At 41.1% G+C, this 19879-nt stretch overlaps 3 protein-coding genes across 3 annotated transcripts in view; 2 read left to right on the top strand and 1 right to left on the bottom strand.

The window, feature by feature from the left end:
* Window position 1: 1 nt before the first annotated feature.
* SLIRP (SRA stem-loop interacting RNA binding protein) lies at window positions 2-3539 on the top strand. The gene is made up of 4 exons (XM_084520838.1): window positions 2-102; window positions 222-280; window positions 1917-2024; window positions 3411-3539. Exons 1-4 carry the CDS (start codon window positions 12-14, stop codon window positions 3468-3470), a joined length of 318 nt encoding a protein of 105 aa, XP_084376964.1. The 5' UTR covers window positions 2-11; the 3' UTR covers window positions 3471-3539.
* Window positions 3472-19619, bottom strand: SNW1 (SNW domain containing 1). The gene is made up of 14 exons (XM_084520836.1): window positions 19483-19619; window positions 18307-18460; window positions 15669-15830; window positions 11564-11659; window positions 11365-11471; window positions 10678-10782; window positions 10515-10584; window positions 9766-9831; window positions 8371-8487; window positions 7876-8017; window positions 6130-6226; window positions 5502-5619; window positions 4309-4472; window positions 3472-4224 (listed from the first exon to the last, which is right to left on the bottom strand). Exons 1-14 carry the CDS (start codon window positions 19494-19496, stop codon window positions 4020-4022), a joined length of 1617 nt encoding a protein of 538 aa, XP_084376962.1. The 5' UTR covers window positions 19497-19619; the 3' UTR covers window positions 3472-4019.
* ADCK1 (aarF domain containing kinase 1) overlaps window positions 19025-19879 on the top strand; it is an 85599-nt gene continuing 84744 nt past the window's right edge. The window contains exon 1 of the mRNA XM_084520832.1: window positions 19025-19159. The gene's annotated coding sequence lies outside the window, so the exon portion shown is untranslated. The remainder of the gene's footprint in view (window positions 19160-19879) is intronic.

The raw sequence follows: 19879 nt of genomic DNA, 5'->3' as shown, positions 1-19879 counted from the left end.
AGCGGCACAAGATGGCGGCGGCCGGCGCGGCGCGGGCAGCGAGGCGGGCACGGCGCGGCTTCGACATCTTCGTGGCCGATGTGCCCTGGACGGTGTCGAGCAGTGAGTGCGCCCCGCAGCACCTTCCCGCCCTGCCCGTGGGCCGGGGTGGGGGCTTGGGATCTCCGGGGGTCGCGGGGGGATCGGGACCCGTGTAATAACCGCGCTGTTTCCCCCCGCAGAGGAGCTGAAGGAGTACTTCGCGCAGTTCGGGGCCGTGCAGCGGTGCCAGCTGCCCTTCGTGAGTAGGCGGGACGGGACGGGACGGGACGGGAGCGCTTTCGGCAGACCCCCGGGGGCCTGGCTGGGAGCTCTGGGTGCGCTCCCAGCAACCCTAAATTCGTTTCCTCCTTTCCAGTTCCTCCTCTCCCATTCCTTTTCTCGTTCAAGGCTGACGTTTTTCATCCAAGTCTTAAAAAACGCATCCCTCAGAGCCTGCTGTTCCTGCCCTTTCTCAATAATCAACATAAAAATACCTCTTATTAATTAACCCAAGTAGGTTCTCTACTGCGGTTTCACTTAATTTCTGCCAATAAACCATGCATGTGTTTCCTCTCCTGGGCCTAACAGAGAGGATTTTGCCTGTCCAAGGTGCTCACACGCTGTCCAGAGCAAGGAACTCTCCTGAAATCCTTTCCCCCTCATGTGCTCCCGAGCTGTCAGCTGTCCCTGCCTCTCTGCTCTTCAGGTATCCAATTTAGAGCACGTAGATCAGTGTCTGGTGCAGTTTCTTGGAGAGAATGATAATAATAAAAAAAAGGCATCCATAACAGAGCAGAAGAGGAATGCCTACAAATAATTGCTGAAGGGAGCAGAGGTTCTTTTACTTGTCTGTGAAGCAGTTTGTTAAATGAAGGTAAGTGTGTAGTGAGCTTCTATTAAATTAGATTTGTTATCAGCTGAAGAACAGTTTAGAAGTGCAGAAAGCAGTCTAGTTACTGCTGAAAGCTGAAGTTCAGGGCACGTTCAGGAGGTGTCTGCCACACACAGCTTCTCGGGTTTGGAACAGAACGTGTTGCTCCATTGCTGAGGTAGGTAAGGTAGCTTACCTTAAACCTGCCTTCGTTGTTGATTAAAGCCAGAAGTGCTGCACATGTTTTGACGTGGTGATAACTTTAGGAGCATTCATTAATGTGTAAAACTGCCAGAGTTACAAAAGTCTGCCTGTAGACACCCTGGTAAAGACTTCGCTGGGATATTGAAACAGGGCAACGTGACCCCGATACCTTGTGGACAGAAGCTTTGCTGCTATTTGGGAGTGCTGGCAATCATGCCTGATGTTCAGTGAATTGAGGAGCTTGCGATAATAGGCACTTCAGTAGACCTGACCCTCCTGCACCAATCCCTGCTTTATTGACAACTGTCTCTTCAGACTGGCAAATTATTCTTAAAAAAATAACTTTTTTCTTTTTGGTGCAGTTAAATGCTTGTCATCTAGAATTGCAGCCTGCTTTTCCAGTGCTGTAAGCAGCTGCTTTATCTTGCTGAATAGCTTTCAAGTCGTCGAGAAGGCTTATTTTCAAATCAGGCAGCCATTTAAATGTCAGTTCTGTTGTGACTGGCTTAATAGCAGGTAACTGCAGTTTGAAACATCCAGCTATGCATTATTCCAGTCTTCAACTATAACTTAAAATCTTAAAATTTTTTGATTGCTGGACTCAAATTGAGAAAAAGGGATGCAGAACAGCCTCTGCTAGGCCCCCCACATGCTGTCAGTGAAAGTAAATGCCTTAAAGTATGAAACAAGCTTCTGAAACAGGTACACTAAGTTTTCTGATAAGTTCTGAATCCTTAAGTTGAACATCGATAGAAAGTTGTTAACAGCCTATGTGAACACTTCCTATATTAACTGCTTTTTCTCTTTAATTGGTAACTAGGACAAAGATACAGGCTTTCACAAACGTTATTGCTGGATTAAATTCTCATCTCCAGAAGATGTTCAGAATACACTTCAAAAGGACTCTCACATACTTGAAGGTTCCAAGGTAATAGATGACAAATCCTTTAATGAAATAACATAATGAGCTGGGTCTTTAACTCCATCTTCTTTTGAATACAGTAACATCAAAATATTGCCATACAAATTCATGTGAGATTATGTGTTTTGCCACTTAAGTATGCATTTGGTGTGTTTTAAATAAGTAATAGTTGTTTATTCCACCATCTCCGCTTGACTAATTAGGGTCATATATCCATAGACACCATAGAGATCCCATATCCAGAGATCAAAGCTTTTTCCTATGCTAAGGTAAAGGAACACGAATGTGGTAAAACTATTCAGAAACCATTGTGCAACTTATTTGTAATAAAGCTTTCTGGAGGCAGAATCCAACATTTAATTTCTGTGTTGGGGAATAGAAGGAAGATGACAGAGTAAAGCTAAGCTTTAAATTTCAGTGAAAACAAGTGATGGTGGAGTGACAACTAGAAATTTGCTTTTGGCATAGTCCCTAAATAGGGAGGAATTATTGAGGGGATTTCCTTGTAGATTTGAATGTGCTTCATCTGACCTAGCTACACAATATAGCACAACAAGAAATCTGATCAGTTAATGTCTTTGAACACTCAGTAAGAATCCAGCCATATTGTTCTGACAACGAGGCTCCTGAAACTTTCAATGCAGAGTAGAATAAATTTGCAAGATGCTGCAAAGCTGCCCGCAGTATGTTGACTGTGGTTATCTCAGGACATACTGCTAAGAGCTGACCTCTGCGTTAAACTGTAGTGCAGAAGGGGAGCAGAAATCAAGCAGTAGCTTAGTGAATTCAGTCTTGAAATGTGACAAGCCAGGCCCTAAGCTAATGTCATAAACTGAGCTGAAAGTACCAGAGCTGCATACAACTACCATCCTATTTAAAGTAAGTACTATGACTAGCAGAGAGGAATGTTTAGTGTCGGTTTCTTCATTTCTGGAAACGTTGCTACATTTTATTCTTGAAGTTGTAAAATAACCGCCTTCCTTTACCTGCTAGGGGTGTGTGTGTGGTGTGGAGTATACTCTAAACAGGAGCTCTGATGCTTCTTTGCAGTGAAATGAAAAGCAGAAGGCGATTTGGCTTTTTCATTTCTTAAGAAATGCAAGGTTCTCTAGAAGGAAGATGTATGATGTCTCCCATTTTCTGTGCTAGGTTTAAATAGTTACCTTCTGTTCCACTTCAAATTCCAAGCTTAGAAGAGGTTTTGCTGATAAACATCACTGTTGCCGTGTGAATCTTTTTAACTTTCCTGCCAGGAACTGAATATTTGTGATTCTACCTCATGCAAGAGGAGAGGTCTACCTTCCATACAAATGTTATAAAATATCAGAAGTTTTAAAAACAACAACAACAAACAACTTCTTGCCTAATGCGAATACTATCCATTGTTTCCAGCTCTCTGTCAAACTGCAGCAAAGCAGAAGATTCAATCAGCAGAAAGAAGACAATGAGTAAATGAGTGGTGGAAGGTGGCTTTATTTCACTGAACGTAAAGAAACTAAAATAAAGATTATGGAGAAACTATGAATGAGTATTTGATTTAAAACAGAATCCAGCTGTTTCCCCTCCTTGTTCAAATAAAGTATAGAACCACACTAAAGAAACACCGAATCATTATAGCATGAGACAGTAATTATATACAGCAGGAGAGCTTTTTAAGAGATGAAATAAAAGCTTCAGCTACTTACAAAAACTAAAGCTGGAGGAAGGGGCTACATTCTTACCCTGAGATGCTGGGCAACAGGGAATTAGCAAAGTCAGATCACTTGCTACAGAACAGTTCCCCTGTGAAATGTTTCAAAGTGGTCTCCATTCTTCCGCTCTCCCTGGGTAGCTGTCCTATGTCAAAGAACTAATGTGTATATGCATCTCCACCTGGCACAAGAGTTCTGAACTGCTTTACGTACTGCCATCCCCCTACACACCTCCGTGATATTAAAAATGCCTTTTGAAGGAAGTCCAAGCAAGTAGTCCATTTCTTTGCTACTCAGGGAACAGAGGCATTTACTCCTTCCTCCGCTTTTTGCTCTCATGCTCGTGTTCCTTAGGGCGGCTGCTATCAGAAGGCCGTTTCGAACCACCATGTTGCTTGGCTTCTTCCAGAAATTTGTCCAAACCAAAGGGATCTTCCTCAAATTGAACTGGTCCATCTCTGCCTCTCCCTCTGGTGTTACGATCCGAGTTAGAGAACTCTTTGTCGGGAACAAACCTGGGAGGACAGAAGAGATGATACTCAGTTGCTTTTAACTTCAGAACCCTAATTAAGAATTTTTTGTATTTTTTCGCCCCTTACCTGTTTGTCTTTATTCGAGCCTCTAGATCATCACCATACATGTCCTTATCCACATTTTTACTTGGTCTGTAGATGTTTTGGGCCATATCTTTTCCACTTCTCCAAGGCTGGTCATAAACATTATAAATTTCATCCTCCCCTCCAGCAAAGCCACTGTCCATACCCTGTGAAGAAGAAAGATGTACAGCTGTATAATACAAACGAGTCCAAAACCTGCTAAATTAATTTTAACATCAAGATACAGGCATGCTGTCAGACAGATACAAAAAGATGCTGTTGTGTGATTTACTGCTGATTTCCAGCGGGTTCAAGCACTTCATTAGGGTATGAGTAGTTTTGGCTCTGGGATTAAGACCAGACAACATGACACAATGATTACCAGCCTCAGTTAGCGCCACTTCTACTCTGTCACAAAGCAACGGGAAGGATTGCTGGCCATTCATATTTCAGAATAATGGATCATGTCAGTCTGCCCTGCAAGTACAGCTGTCTATAATGGCCAAGTACAACCACGCAGAAACGCACGTTTTTCAGGATTTCTGGAAAACACGATTTAAGCTGACTGATCCAAATTGCACAAGTTTATGTAAACCATGGAAGTAGAACTGCCTGCTTGTTCAGTTTTGATTCATCAGCTTCCCTTTCTGCCTGCAAGTCTTTCACTGGAGACGTGAAAAAGAATGATTGACACACTGCAGGACTATTGAGGGACTTTTTAAAGCCTAATCTACTTTTTCATCTCTCAATAGTACAAAGTTCAGGGACAACAAATGTTGCCGTTCACTATTTATATCTTCAGAAGGGTTTTTCACAGAAGCAGTAATGGGAATGGCAAGTATTTACTTGCTTCTCTTTCAGAGCACATTTCCCCTATTCAATCAGTGCATTTATACAAAGAAAATGAAGTCGCTGCAACTTGAAGGCAAAAACAACCCCCACATACACTTTCTCCCCACAAACCCAATCCACTTTAATCCAGCTATACATTTTGAATATCTCATTTTTGTGGCATCAGCTATGGATAAGGAAGATCAGTAGTTTGCTACTAGTTATGTAGAGATGTCTTTCAGAGCTCATCCACACCATCTGTAAAAACAAGGTCCCTTTAGGACTCTAGCCATGCTCTCTAGGGCAGGATGAACTGTTGGTGTGTTCTCATAGAAAAATACACAGCTGTGAAAAGGTATTTTTACCTTGGTCTGGTTGAACAGCCTCTGGTCATATTGGACTTCATTGGATGGCCTAGGGTTGGGTACCCCTAGGGCAATAACTTCACTGATATCTCTGTTTTCATTTCTCTGCAGCTTTGACCTGAATTTAAAATTTTAATAAAGATTAAGTCAGATAAACCATACTTGTTGATACACTCAGCTAGAAGCCAATTTTGTATTAGCTGCTAACAATTTGCCCCAGATATCACATGTTAGCCATTACTGTTCTTTACTAGGTAACATTTAAAATTTGTCTACTAGAAAAGGAAACATTTGCAAAGTTATGTTCAGCTGGGATTAACATTTAAATTTACTTTCCACTGTCTGCAATTTATATCAAGCTGATTTGGTCTATATGTCTTATTTATTTTTTTCATGAAACAGTGTTCATTATATTCTAGAAAGGCTGTGCAATCTGATTTTAATATATTAGAGATTTTAAGCATACAGAAGCCATTTAGACTCAGAGATCTTACTGGCTGAGAGAAACAAGATGCTTGAACTTACATTCATAAATCTAAGCTCACTTCCAATGATCAGCTTCAAGGAATAAAGCCACTGATGCTGGTCAGATCTCACTGAAAATACAGGATGTATCACTGTGACTCACCTTTTGTCAGGGGCTGCCCTGGAGAGATTCCTGTCATGCTGCCTCTCTTTGCGGCGGTCATGTCTTATTTCATCCCTTTCTCTAGCTTCTCCATCCTCTGAACAAATGCAAAATTGCTCGTTATACACAACTACTGAAGTCTGAATTAGCTACGGCACAAGTATTGGCACAGCGATGAATTCAGTATTCATTTCCAAAAGAGAAGTGGCCCTTAGCACTGTTTAAAATGTTACATTTTAAATAAACATCACATGGAAAACTTTCTCATGCCACAAGCAGTTAACTGTCCTTGACAAGAGACCCCAAGCAGGCATATCCAACAACTACATTTTCCCAACTTAAAATGCCTTAGAATACTTGTCCATCTACACATGAATATCCTGAAAACCCACAGGCGATTGTATCATACACTTATTTCTATTACATAAAAATATTGTTCAACTACAGGCATCTAAGCACTTGGAAGAACTTTCTGTGACCCAGTATCACTAAATCACTTGGATTGGAAGGAGCGTCTATTTCAGCCTCCTGCTCAAAGCAGGATCAATGCTGAAATCAAACCAGATTGCTCTGAGCTCTGTCTACTTTGGTCTGTAAACCCTCCAAGGACAGAGACTACCTCTCTGGACAATGCTTTCCACTGGTTGTTGTCCTTATGGTGAAAACTCTTGTCCTGATACACAGCTGGAATGTCCCACTTCAAATTTTGCCTACTATCTCGTTCTTCCACTGGGTAGCTGTTGATCTCCTTGTAAGAAGGCTTCCATCAGGTACCCCCAAGCCATCTCTTCCCCAGGCAGAACAAGCTTCATTCCTCTCAGCATCTTACTATGGAGATGCTCCAGCCACCTGACCATTTTGGCAACCCTCCACTAAACTCACTCCAGTTTATCAATGTCCATCTTGTACCACATTCCAGATGCAGTCTAACAGATGATAAGCAAAGGGAAACTACTCCTTTCCTTAACCTCATGCCTACATTCCTGCTGATGCAGCTTAGTATGCCCCTTACAATATTGCTACTGCCAGGGCACACTGCTGGCTTATGTTCAGCACTCCCAGGTGTTTTTCAGCAGAGCTGCTCTCCAGCCTGCCAGTCCCCCTGCCTGCACTGTTGGAGAGAGGTTAGTCCACCCCAGCTGCAGTATTTGCTACTGTATGACCATATCCTCCACCTTTTAGCAAAGTAAGAGAACTGCTCTGTAAATTCAACACCTTGATCTTTGAAATGTAATTTAAATCAAGACATAAGACTTATCACAGTGGTTATGATTTAGGTTATTAGATTTTGGGCCTAGTGGTCAACATTACTATAGCTCTATACGACCAGGTATAATAATATGAGAAACAAATTATTATTTACTATCTTTGAAAACTTAAAGATGGTTTAGTTCTCAGATGAAGTCAGAACAATTGTTTTCTGAAAAAATATCAATTATAGCAGTCCACGAAAGCCATTACATGTACCAATCCAGTTGCAATTATGAATTTCTCGAAGTCCTAAACCTGTATACACTCAACCTCACAGCAGTGTATTAAACTCAGATCCCACCAAAACAGACCCCCACTAAGTAACCAAACACACTGACTGTCGAAGTGAAGACGTAAGAAGAGATGTCATGGTTAAAGTTGACATTTAAGTATTATAAATTCTGAGGTTATTTCTGCAAACATGCACTTCAAAAAGTGTTAAAACAAACAAACAAACAAACAACACCATAGTTTTTTAGTAACAAAGAAATGTACCTTTTTCAACATGGGTTTTGATCCCAGCTCTTCTCTCCCTTGCTTTTTGGGCCATTTCTCGGAGCTTTTCCTCATGTTTCTCCTTTTCTTTCTGAGCCATTTTCCTCTCCACCTGGGCACGCATCTCTACAGCCTCACGAGCCTGTACACATAAGACCCCTAGTTAAAATGACAGAAAGCTAACACCTGGGATGCAAGCAGATCATCTGTCCTAGAACTACACAGTAAACAGGGAAGGAACTGAGCTATAAAGTTAAAGTTCAAAGCCAGATAACCACAGGCCTTCAAGCTGAGAAGAAATAGACACAACATCTAATAATTTAACCCCACACTGAGCCACTGACTCAAAGATACCGGGGATGAAACCTTATGGAAGCCCAGAAGCAGGACAGACCAAAATGCTATAGCCTATTCCCAGTTGATTTTCTCAAGGAAATAAACATATAATGAAGGTTAAAACCACATGAAAGAGAACAGTTTCAACAACCACCTGACCTTTCTGTCAGCTATATAGAGAGCCTCAGCGAGCTTGGCAAAGTTTTCATTAATATGAACGGTCTGCAATCCTCTGCCATCTGCAGCCAGACGCTTGTCTAATGGAATTGTGTAACCCTAAAGTGGAAACAGATAGGCGGTTAATCACAGACATTGACATTTTTAATAGCAAACTATTAGATTCATTGTGTAAGGAAAAAACACAACACAAAACACAGAACTTGGCCATTCATAAATAGGCTGCAATAAACCTCTTTTATATGTACTCCAGATTCATACCAGGCAGTATTAAGCTTCCCTCCAATTCCACCCCATCTCAAATCTAGATCGTATTTTCCCTTCAAGTTGCATCTTCATAAAAATGAGAATGAGTTTTTGATTAATAAGCTCCACTTTTTCTTTGTGTTAAGAACTACAGGTATTAGATTTCTTAGTCTACACGGTTTTACTGTTTGTGCTTAAAACTTTCCCCAAACTGTTTTCATACCTACAAAGAAGTCAGATGATTCAAAAATGGGAAAGTAAGGGGCAAAGCTGTTAGCAAAAGCAAAAGACACTAAATGCCAGCTTTGCCTTTAGAAGCTGAAAACTGGAAGTATTTATAGAAGATATTTTAAGATTCTTTAGAGAGCTCTACACATTTTTTGCTTTGGTATTAGCATCTGTAACCTAAAATTCGATCTACTAATTAGTGTCAGTCCCAGTTATACAGCTGTGTTTGGGTAGAAAAATAACATCAAAACAGGCAGCTTTTCCTTCCTCCATTCAGAGAGGCCTCCTCACAACAACAGCTTGTTATGTTTGAGAACAATTAGACTGGTCATTGCAGGATATTATAAATTCTCCTTCTCTCTGAACAGAAACTTAGCTACTGAAGAAAAATGAAGGTATAGGACATACCTACTCAAATAAGAAATAAAAATAGCTAAGCTAACCACTAATGAGGATAAATTAATGCAATAACACCAAAAGGGTAACTTTCCAGAGACCGACTGCAACACTAAAAAGAAACATGCTTGGTTCTCTAAAAACTACCTTTCCCTTTTTCAGTGTAGACGGGCTTACTTTGTGAGCTCCAAAGACTTTAGTTTCAGCCTCCACATAGTGCACTATTATAGGGATTTTAACTAATGTAATTTTTTTCCTCTCAAAATGTATAATCTCAGCCATGAAGTAATATATTCTCTCTGCTCTATACTGTTGTCAATTTGACAACTCTAATATGCCAGAAAGAAAAAAACTGAGCTGTACAATTGCATGTTCTGCACGCTGGAAGAAGCCAGTTTGTGTCACTCTCGGGATTTAAAACCAGTATTATTCAGGCTGTACATCATTCAGAGATGTCCCCCACTAAGGTGCAGCATTAGAAAGGTGATTTTATGACAACTTAATTACCTTTGCATTTTTCCAGTTTGAAATGCACGGAGGAATTTTCCACTCTTGTTGCTCTTTCACAGTCATCTGATAGAGGAGAGAAAGCAAAGTCATCTTTAGATTTATAGCAAAAGGACAGACTGTTTTCTTTCTTAAAGGCAGCTATAAAACTATTGACATCATTTGGAGTACAAGTTTCAGGACACTGCTACAAGAAAACAACTCTTCTTAGCAGCAAGGAAATGTTCATTTCTGCACTGTACCTTTGATAACACTGAAGAAAGTTACAACATAGCTATTCAGCCACCCTCTTGAACTGTCACCACAGACCAGAACTTACAGTCAGCTTGTTAACACTTGAAAACTTAATGGCAGTTCAACTTGTAAAAAACTGAAGAACCACTACACTCATCTCTCAGAGAGAAGATAATCCTTCACAATACAAGAAAAGCCTTATGTCTTGTTTATGAGTAGCATGAGTATACCAAGGCTAGAGTTTGTCTACTCATTCACACCACAGAGAACCCCAGCAATGAAGACCTGCATAAAATACATAGGAAACCTACTCAAGCTTTGACAAGTTACATAAGAAAAGAGGTAGTTTTGGAACCATCCAAATGAAAAAATAGTCTTTGTTGGGCACCAATCTATCACTTAACATCATATTAAAAGGACAAGGAAGAGAAGGTGCACAGAAATGAACTGGATCAAAGCAGAATTTGGGAATCCACCTACAAGTTAAAAATTAGAATAGCTATGGTATTTCATACCTTTCTACTGGGAGAATGCATTACAGGCGCTGGAGGAGAAGGTGGTCCACGTGGAATCTTCTTGTTAATTCTGAACAAGTAACAAAAAACTGCTATGAGCATGTTGTATGGGAATATACTTGAGAATCTTTTTTTTTTTTTTTATGAAGTTTTGACTACTTACTTGAATCTTGGAGGCTCCATAGGATCCTTCTGCATTTCCACCATCCGAATAACTCTCTGTTTTGCTCCAGAGTTGAAGGCAACGCCTTGCTGCGATGGTGTGTACCTGGATAAAACAAAGCGCTTCAACTCTCTGCAGGCAGCCAGCTGGGTATTCCCTTCCCACCTCAGATTTTATTCAATTTACTGCTCTAGCGGCATTTTAATTTTATCCACACCAGTTAAAGACTCTTCCACTGTAAATGCCAGGAGCTGGTAACTGCACTGGACTATATGCAGATAATCAACTACACTAGACAGAATGCATCTTCCCAGGGCCATGCTCTCCTGCCTCAACCCAGATTCAGGAAGTCATTATAAGCAAGGACCAGCTTCCTAATATTTCCATATTATCATTTCCTTTTTTTTTTTTTTTTTTTCAGGGCAGCATCATTCATAGTCCTCCCTGACAAATCTGTATTTTGTTGCTAAAGCAATAAGCCTCCTTAAGTGCCACAACTCATGACACGTTGACATACTTCAGCACACTTCAAACTCTGTTGTCATCAGCAGGTTAATTCAAAATACACAAACTAGTTTCATCCTACTTACAGAAAAAAAGAATTTAAGAGGAATTTCTGTTCTCATAAATTAAAGGAACATTCTGATTTTATATGTAATGTCATACACATGCACCAGCAATACATACCGGATGTACTGTGCAGGAGCTAATTTGTCAGCTGCTCGAACTGGCATGGCTGCTGCAATTTTCTGTGAGACTGATTTCTCCAAGGCTGCTCTTGTCTTCTCTGTTATCTGAAGGCAAAAATGCCACAGTATGCACCTCATCAAATATGCAAGACATACAATGTACTTCCAATAACCAGGCACATCAGTGCCTATGATACCTCTCTAATTGTCTCCTCATCTGGTCTTTGCAGTTCAGGATCATCCACATTCATGACCTCTTTTGGGACAAGATCCGTGTATTTGCTGTAAATAATCTGAAAGACAACATATTTTATTAGTGCTGGAGAACACAAATAAATTGAAGTATTTCAAAGGAATATTTCAGGCCTTGATTAAGTTCTGGGTATTAATTAAATTGTATACAACAGTATAGAACAATTAACTGTAATGCATTTATTGTATACAATTACATATTACTCAATGACTTCCACAGAATAAGAACGTACTCTTCAGTCCGATTTACAGATGGGATATTCGCAAAAACAAACAAAAAAACCCAACAACCATCTGATGAAATAGAATTACATAAATCACTTTCAGAATGGAAATTAGACACAGTTTCCTGCTTCCTTTTCCTATGCTTCTTCTTCAGGCTCCAAAACAAACAGAAAATTCAAGTTTACATTTCTGTTTTCAAAGATTCCTTAAGATTTTCATACATGTCTTTTTCAGTATCTAGAATTTTTCACTTCATCACATTTCTATGTTCTTGGAAAAAAATGCTCAAGAAACCTTTTTTCGACATTTGTTCATAGAACACGCACCTAGCTGTCACCAGCTTTTAAGTCCCAATTTACAATGTATGGAAAGAATGTTATTAGATAATTACAGGGGGAAAAGTGCTAATACACTGCACTAATGTCTCACATTAATCCAACAAATAACATCAGAGAGTCTTAATTCAAAAAGTTAAAAGTTCTTATAGCTATTATTTCAACTTTATAATAAAGTGCATGTCCAACTATGAAACAGACCTTTAGCCTCAGTATTAATTTGACACGAGCCATTTACTGCTTCTCATCTTTCACTCCTAAAATTTTAATCCTTTCTAATACTATAAACAATACAGTGGCATCTTAAAGGCTGAATGAAGGACAACTGCAGAGCAGTGGTCCTCTAATTCTAAATCCAGATGTCTCGCTGCCCAAAGAACCAGGTATGCTGAAAGAACTCAGATTATCCCAGAAGACATAATAGGAAAAAAAAATCTAAGAGGTTCCCTCAAAACTACAGCATACTGAGGTACAAATGAGTTACATGAACTAGTTAAACCCCGAAATAATGCATGCCAATGGAAAGCTGCAGTAATGTGGAAGAAATCAATAACATGTATGAAATTTGCCTGAAACCACCAAATATTTTGTCTTCATCAAAACCCGACACACTTGCATGTCCTAACTGGAGTCCTTTTTCTGAGGTGATACAGACAGGCAAATGAAAGATGTTGTTGCACTGTGATGTTTTTCTAGACATTTACACCATTTTAACATGAAAATTCGGATGTTTTATTGATCCGGGATCAAGAGGAAACTGGGTCTGTTTGATACTGTAATATGCTCATTCCCTACCATTTTTCATGTAGGGAATTTAAAAGGAAGCATTGGCCTGAAAAGCAGAATCTCCTAGCCACAAATGAAACGCTCAATTTTTGGTACAGACAGACAATTCTTTTTCTGGATGAGGCAGCCTTAACAGGCAGCAATTAGAAATCTACATGCCATCGTAACAGCAGAAAAAGAACAATCTTACCTAACTATCTCATGGTAGGATTTAGTCATCAATCGCATTCAGAGTTCCCACAAGGTATCTGATAGAGGCAAGTGTCTTGACAGAACGTTCTTCATTTAACACTTAAATCCCTGCTCTCAATACATTTTATTCTATATATCCAGAAGAGCTCTGTACAGCACTCATCAATCTTATATATAAGTCAAGAAGCTACTATTAAGCCTTGCAGAATGAGTGCCTTCCTCTGATTCCTCCATATGAGGCATGTAACACCTCAGAAGTCGTTACAACGCTGTTTGGAAGCCTGATAAGCATACCACAGAAGAAAAAAACAGGCAACAAGCTCTCAAATCAAACTCTGTGAGGAAGGTGAATAAGTTATGAGTAACAAGTACTTCTGAAATTATTTTAGTTCTACTCATGTTCTCTTAACCTGTCCCCTTGCTGTGATAGGAGTTCCTTCAGCATTGAAACTATTCTCTTATGAATGTTTCGACTGAATTCACAATCTTGAGAGAAAACCGTAGACAAGATTTGTGGTCCTTTTTTCTCCATTCGTGTCTAAGCCACAGCCTTGGACCAGAAAGAAGAAATCTATCTCCTGCATAGAAAAACCACTTTTGCCAGGAAACAAGTAATGGACCTAATAATTCCGTTCCTTAATTTCACTCTCTTTTCTGTCCTAATAAAAATGCAGCAAGCAATTACATATCCTTTTTTTTTTTTTCCTCCTATTAAGGAGACAGGGCATTAGTTTCACCCTTGTATGTCAATTATTGATTCCACAAGCCTTATTTTAGCCTGTCTTCCAGTCATGCGAGTACAGGAAGTATTGGCAGAATTCACAGCAGCACAAGAGCTAGCCGTAGTGCTGGAAGTCTTTCCTCTGGATAACCACATGGAACTGCATCCCCAGATCCATAAGGTCATGCATCCAGATCTATCAACATTATCCCGTCTTTCACATCTAGCAGACTTTCTGCCAGCCCCAAACAGAAGGCTTGTCAGACTATCTCAATTATGTCAGCATTTTTAAAGGAAAATTCTCTGAAACAACTATTTTTTAAATATCTAAGGGAACAGATGCGAGAGAGATGAACCAGTACAACAGCAGAAATTGCTGACAAGCCACCTAGATACAGGGCCTGATGATGGAACTGCTGCCGCTACAAGAAGGCAGAACACTAAATTCAACTTCAAAAAAATCCATAAACTGTAGCAAAAGCAAAGTCTGCTTCTTAACTCAGACCAAACAAGAAGCTCACAGAACAGTGTCAGAAAGTCCATCTTATTTCTTACAGGCTACTAAGTATCTGTTTCTCTTAACTCTGAGTATTAAGATTGAAGAAATATTTGAATTATGACTGCTACTCTCAGGATAATAAAACTTTTCTATGTAATCCTACTGACACTGTGCTATCAAAACCTCTATCTTACAGAAAATATTTCACAGTATTCAGCTCAATACTCACTGAAGAACTGCTCCCTACGGCATATTTACTAATATCAGGTCTTCCAGTGAAATTGTTTCAAATACCTGATTTTCCCACAGTTTTACTCTCCCTGAAATCACAATATTTTGTCTTTAATCTTAGCATCTACATTCATCTGGATGCAATCAGAATTCAACTGATCCAGAAGAGCTAAGCGAAGGAACTTAGGAAACCATAATTCCAGCCCAGCCACTAACAGAGCTCAGTTATGGAAACGCTTCTCAGCTCTGACATACTGCTCAGTATGGCCACAAAATGAGAATATGCCTATATGCATACAAAGAGTATGTTCTTTACAGTAGTATCCGAAATCTGAACTAATAAGGCACAGCAGAAGATCAGTCATTCTGTGCTGAAGTTTATCATCACTTCTAGTTCTTTTTCAAATATACTTAGATCCTGGTATTCAAATCCAAACAGGTTTACTACGTGAAAATTGAATCTGATCGTATAGGTGAAGATATATTTTGACAAAGTTGTAAAAACTGGGGGGTTTAACTATGCTTTTTTATTTTCTCCCTTATTTGCCCTAAAGCATCCACCAAAAAACAAAAACAAAAACAGCATGATTGTTACTTCTCATCTCTGCTGCTCCAAACAATTTTTTTTTTCCATTTTGGGATAAGTCAAACGTCTAATTATTATCAAGTATTTAACATTTATAGAGTTCTGTGATGCATTTAGTATTTTAGCATCATCCTCTTGACAAATAATTCCAGACACTAAAGTCTGGTAAAAATACAATGAAAGTCCCCACAATAACAATGTTACCACTGTATTGTTTACATTTTGTCAGGCTACTTTCTATCTGTATGACAGCATGGAGTGTAATTGATTTGAATTCACTTCTTTTTGAAAGGTGTTGCAGTCTTCTAGGATAAACAGGATGAGAATAGACAAGATGTAACACTTTTGTTACTCAACTGAGATACAGTTAAAATATGAAATCCTACAGCCATCAACTTTCTGCAATTTTGGCAACTGTACATACAGCTCCTCCAGGTATACATCCCAATCTACACATTTGAAAAAAAAATATTACCTTGTCCTTTGACTGTCCTTGTCGAGCAATTGCATCGTATTTTATTTTTCCTTCTGCATCCACCTGAACAGCCAACGCATTGGACATTTTCTTCTTTCGGCCCATATCCAGTGGATATTGGGCCACATGAATTTCTGGGAAAGCACCGCCATCTCCAAAATCCTACACAAAAGAAAAAGTTGTGAATGACTGAAAGACAAACACATAGCATAACATTTGCACTGGTGGGAAAGGAACAAAACAGTGGATTGATTTTAACAAAATGAAACGTAAATGCTCTAGCAGATTTACAATATTAGCTTGTAAGAGAGCAATTGACTACAGAACTTCACTTGTTAAAAGAAAAGACATTAAAATGCATAGACATCTTGCAGAGAAGTATCTTGAATTATTTCTTGCACAGAGAAATAGCCTATATCACTGACTCGAACATGCAGGCACTACAATATGACAGACAGTACGTGAACAATTCACATGCAAGTTATTAATTAGAACTCCAAGAACTTATCTGCTGTAATAAAGCAACGCTGGAAGTAAAAAAAAAAAAAAAAATAACCAGTAGAGATTTTCATCATAAAATTACTACTATTGTAATTTTAGTTATCGCACCATAATGAAGTGAAGAAATTTAAAAAGCTTTCAATTCCTTTCAAGCCTGCAGCTCATGGCTGTACAATGGCACGGATGCCAGCTATCTATTTCCTTATTTTGACATGCGAATACATTGAAACTGGGCAGGCACCCAATAGCCCAGTATTCTTAACAGTTTATTTCTCCTCTTGTTCAACCTGTTGCTCTAAAAGCCTCTGAGGAACACAAGTAAAATAAAGACCTCCTCAAACAGACCACCCTGACTCAGTAACACTGAAGACGCACACGGAATTGGTACTACTGCTAGACTGACTTCAGGCTATGGGTTCAAAAGCAGTTCTTCAAAGGAAGCACTTGCTTAAAGCAGCACCAGCAACTCCCCACTCCCTGTTGCGATGGCATTGCTTTTGCCTGATAGCAAACCAGACCAAGGGAAAGGAATGGTTGTCTTAGTTAGATAGATGCCCCTCCATATTCACCAGGGGACCAAACAATTAACACCACTGCAACCAACAGTGTGGACTGAGGCTGGAGCACATGGGCAGGCAGCTTCCTTTCAAAGCAGCACATGCTCGTGCTAGCTTCAAGTGCTCCCTGACATACAGCTTCAAGTATTTAACTTCTACCACTGGATGTCCCACATTCAACAAGCAGTTACAGAATCAATGCTCCAGTACCAGCCAGAACAAAAGTCAGTCCTTCCTCAGAGTTTTTTACGTAACTGGATCTACTACGAACAGATACTGTTTTTCAATGATGGCATTCTAGGACCATTGGATAAAGGTTGTGTTTCATAAACAACTACTACTGAAGAATTTGCATTTGTTTATGAGGCAGAAAGGGAAGTCCCTAACAGCCCTTTGAGACGTCCATCATTTTGTGGCCCAGTGATGCTGGAAACTGACCTGACTTCTTAAGTGTTTTTGCTAACACCTGAAAGAGTAAGCATGAAAATATTAACATGAGTAATTAAAAGTGTAGGTGAGAACTGAAGTGAAAGTATAAATTTTAATACCACATGCTTTATTAAATGTGGAAACCCCATAAAAATATTTTATTTCAGACAACCAGAGGAATTACTGTTAGTAGTCACCTTATCTACCACTAATGGATCACCAAGGTGCTGCATCAGTCTTTAAGACAGTGGGATTAACTCATAAATATGAGAGTAAGGCTGTTAAAAACTCAGGCAATGGAAGCACTTTGAAACAACCCAGGATCATACAAGAAATATTGTATCAAAACCTGAAGAGCATGCCTTGTCCCAGGAGTACTGGCCTTTGACTCACCACAGTAGGTCTCGGATGTTATGCCTAATACCATTTCAAATTCTGCAATTTGTGGCTCACAATGGAAAAACTGTACCAAAATCCTTTGGAATTGGAACCATACAGCTGTATTTGCCATTCTAGCTTTTAACAATTCTGGTTGAGATTACATTGAAGTGACACGGATTATAGCTAAACACACCAAACACCATTCAGAAGCATTCTGCCAGTAACATACTTACACAATGAACATCTGAAAAATTTGTAAGTTTTCTCCCACCTCTAACATGAATTTCTCCCTCCCAACCCCCCACTAGCAGCTACCTTTTGCTACCCTAAGAACACAATACACACACAACCGCACAGCATTCTGTTCTTGGCTATCCACCTGTTCACTTATTCCAGCTATGATCTGGGTGTGTATTAAACAACTAATGATGGAGGGATGATACGGATAACCTTCACAGAGCATCACTGCATTCTCAGACCATAAACCAAAAGTACCATAGACCTATTTCCATAAAACAACCTCTGAAGAGAAGAAACCTTGAAACAGGCTGTTTATCACCAAACTTTTAAAGTAACTCGGTTAATTACAACAACTTCCCCCAGCCCAATAATACATCCATTAGGCGGGAAGGGAATTCAGCACGTAGTAAGGCTGTGCACAATTCTCTGCATTATGTTTGTGATGCTCAGAGTTTACTTTTCCTCTAGAAAAGATATTTCTTTTCTCATTAACACGTACATACTGCTACAGTATCAGTTTAAATATCTACCTCTAGCACGCGTGGTATCCATCCTTTCCGGTAACCATACGGGGGCGGTTCCCTTCGTGATGAGACTAGAGCAGTCTGCCTAGATCTCTGAGCTCTTGCTCTTTCTTCTAGTTCTAGCTGGTCCTGAGACAGCTGGGTTGGAGCTGGTAAAAAACTGTACATCCATAGGCAGCCACCAAAAAAAAAAAAAAAAAAAAAAGAGACACAAAGTTAATTCTCAGAATTTTCCACAGTGAAACTCAACCTACATTGAGTCTGCTACTAATTTAAATCTATTTAAATCTATTTAAATTATTAAATCTTCTCTACCATAGGTCTACACAGACTTACTTACAAACAACTTATGAAACTTATGCATTGCTCTCACAAAACAGAGAGGTTTTTTGAAGTGCTGCAAAAGCCGCTCGCACTTTCTCAGCACTCTGGAAGACTCCTGTAGGATCTGATGTTAAATCCACCCATATTCCGTCTTGTTTCAACTGGTGTGTGACAACGGCCATTCTCTAACAGGGATGGCACACACCTCTGTGTACTCTTCCCACCAGCAGCGAACAAGAAAATAAAACTGTCCAGCCGACTCTCCCTCCCCTGCTCTCACGGCAAACGCCCACAAACAGACCTGTCAACAGCCTCCCCCCCCAACCTTAGACACCTCCCGGCCGAAGTCGAGCAGCCAAAATTCACTTCCCCAACTTCCTATTTCCCAGCTCACGCCGACCCCGCAGCCCTTGCTCGCGTATTGTCAGGCCGCGCTCAGCCCCCGGGAGGTCGGCCCTTCAGCCCAGCCCAGCGGAGCCGCGCTGCTGCGGCGTGCAGGCGAGGCAGCAGCTTACAACAAAGCCCCCAGCCCTCGGTAAGGACAAAAAACAACAGGGAAAAGCCCCGCGGCTCCCGTCACCCCCGGCCCCGCAGCTCCCCGTTCCCGCGGAGGAGACGAGCGGCGGCGAGACCCCCGCACCCCCTCCCCAACCCCCCCCTCAGGCGCCCCTCAGCGCCCCGCGGCCCGGCCCCCTCAGCAGGCCCGGGGCCTATGGGGGGGCCGCGGCCCGGCAGAGCTGCCCCCGAGCGCGGCCCCAACGCCGGCCGGAGCCCGCCGCGGTGCCCGGGGAGCCGCAGGGAGGCCGGGGGGCGGTAGCGGGGGCCGTGAGGGGCCTGTGAGGGGCCCACAGGACGCACCTGGTGAGCGCCATCTTGCCGCCGCCGCCGCCGTCTTCTCCACAGCCAGGCCGCGGGAGCTGGGGGGGCGGTGGCGCTGCCGCGCATGCGCCGCAGTGCGCAGCTGGGAGGTGTAGTCCGGGAAGCTATAAAAGGGGAGGAGCCGCGGCCGCGCGGGGGGTCATGGGAGTTGTAGTGCGGCTGCCCTGCCCAGCCCCGCTGCTCCCTCCTGCTCCTGCTTCTGCTTCCCCACTTCCACCGCTTTCCTCAGCCTCGCTGCTCGTCCTCAGAGCTGTGCGGTGGCTTTCTGCGCCCAGCCGGCAGCCTGCTGGGGTTTGCGGGTGTTTATGGCTGCCTTGGCCGCCAGCAGCACCAGTTCTTTATAATACTTCATTTTCTTCCCCTTCAACCTGTTTCT

Source organism: Aythya ferina (genome assembly GCF_964211825.1).
Source record: "Aythya ferina genome assembly, chromosome: 5".
NCBI lineage: Eukaryota > Metazoa > Chordata > Aves > Anseriformes > Anatidae > Aythya > Aythya ferina.
Note: the sequence above shows the minus strand (reverse complement) of the source record. Positions and strands in the feature narration are given on the sequence as shown.

Bases quoted from the DNA above. Each gene is read 5' to 3' on its own strand.
- SNW1 (XM_084520836.1), bottom strand. The intron at 11,660-15,668 runs GTAATATTTTTT...GTTGTCTTTCAG, and splicing joins AAGGACAGTCAAAGGACAAG to ATTATTTACAGCAAATACAC. The intron at 11,472-11,563 runs GTATCATAGGCA...TTTTGCCTTCAG, and splicing joins ATGAGGAGACAATTAGAGAG to ATAACAGAGAAGACAAGAGC.
- SLIRP (XM_084520838.1), top strand. From the start codon at position 12: ATGGCGGCGGCCGGCGCGGCGCGGGCAGCGAGGCGGGCACGGCGCGGC. The intron at 103-221 runs GTGAGTGCGCCC...TTCCCCCCGCAG, and splicing joins GCCCTGGACGGTGTCGAGCA to AGGAGCTGAAGGAGTACTTC. The intron at 281-1,916 runs GTGAGTAGGCGG...ATTGGTAACTAG, and splicing joins AGCGGTGCCAGCTGCCCTTC to GACAAAGATACAGGCTTTCA.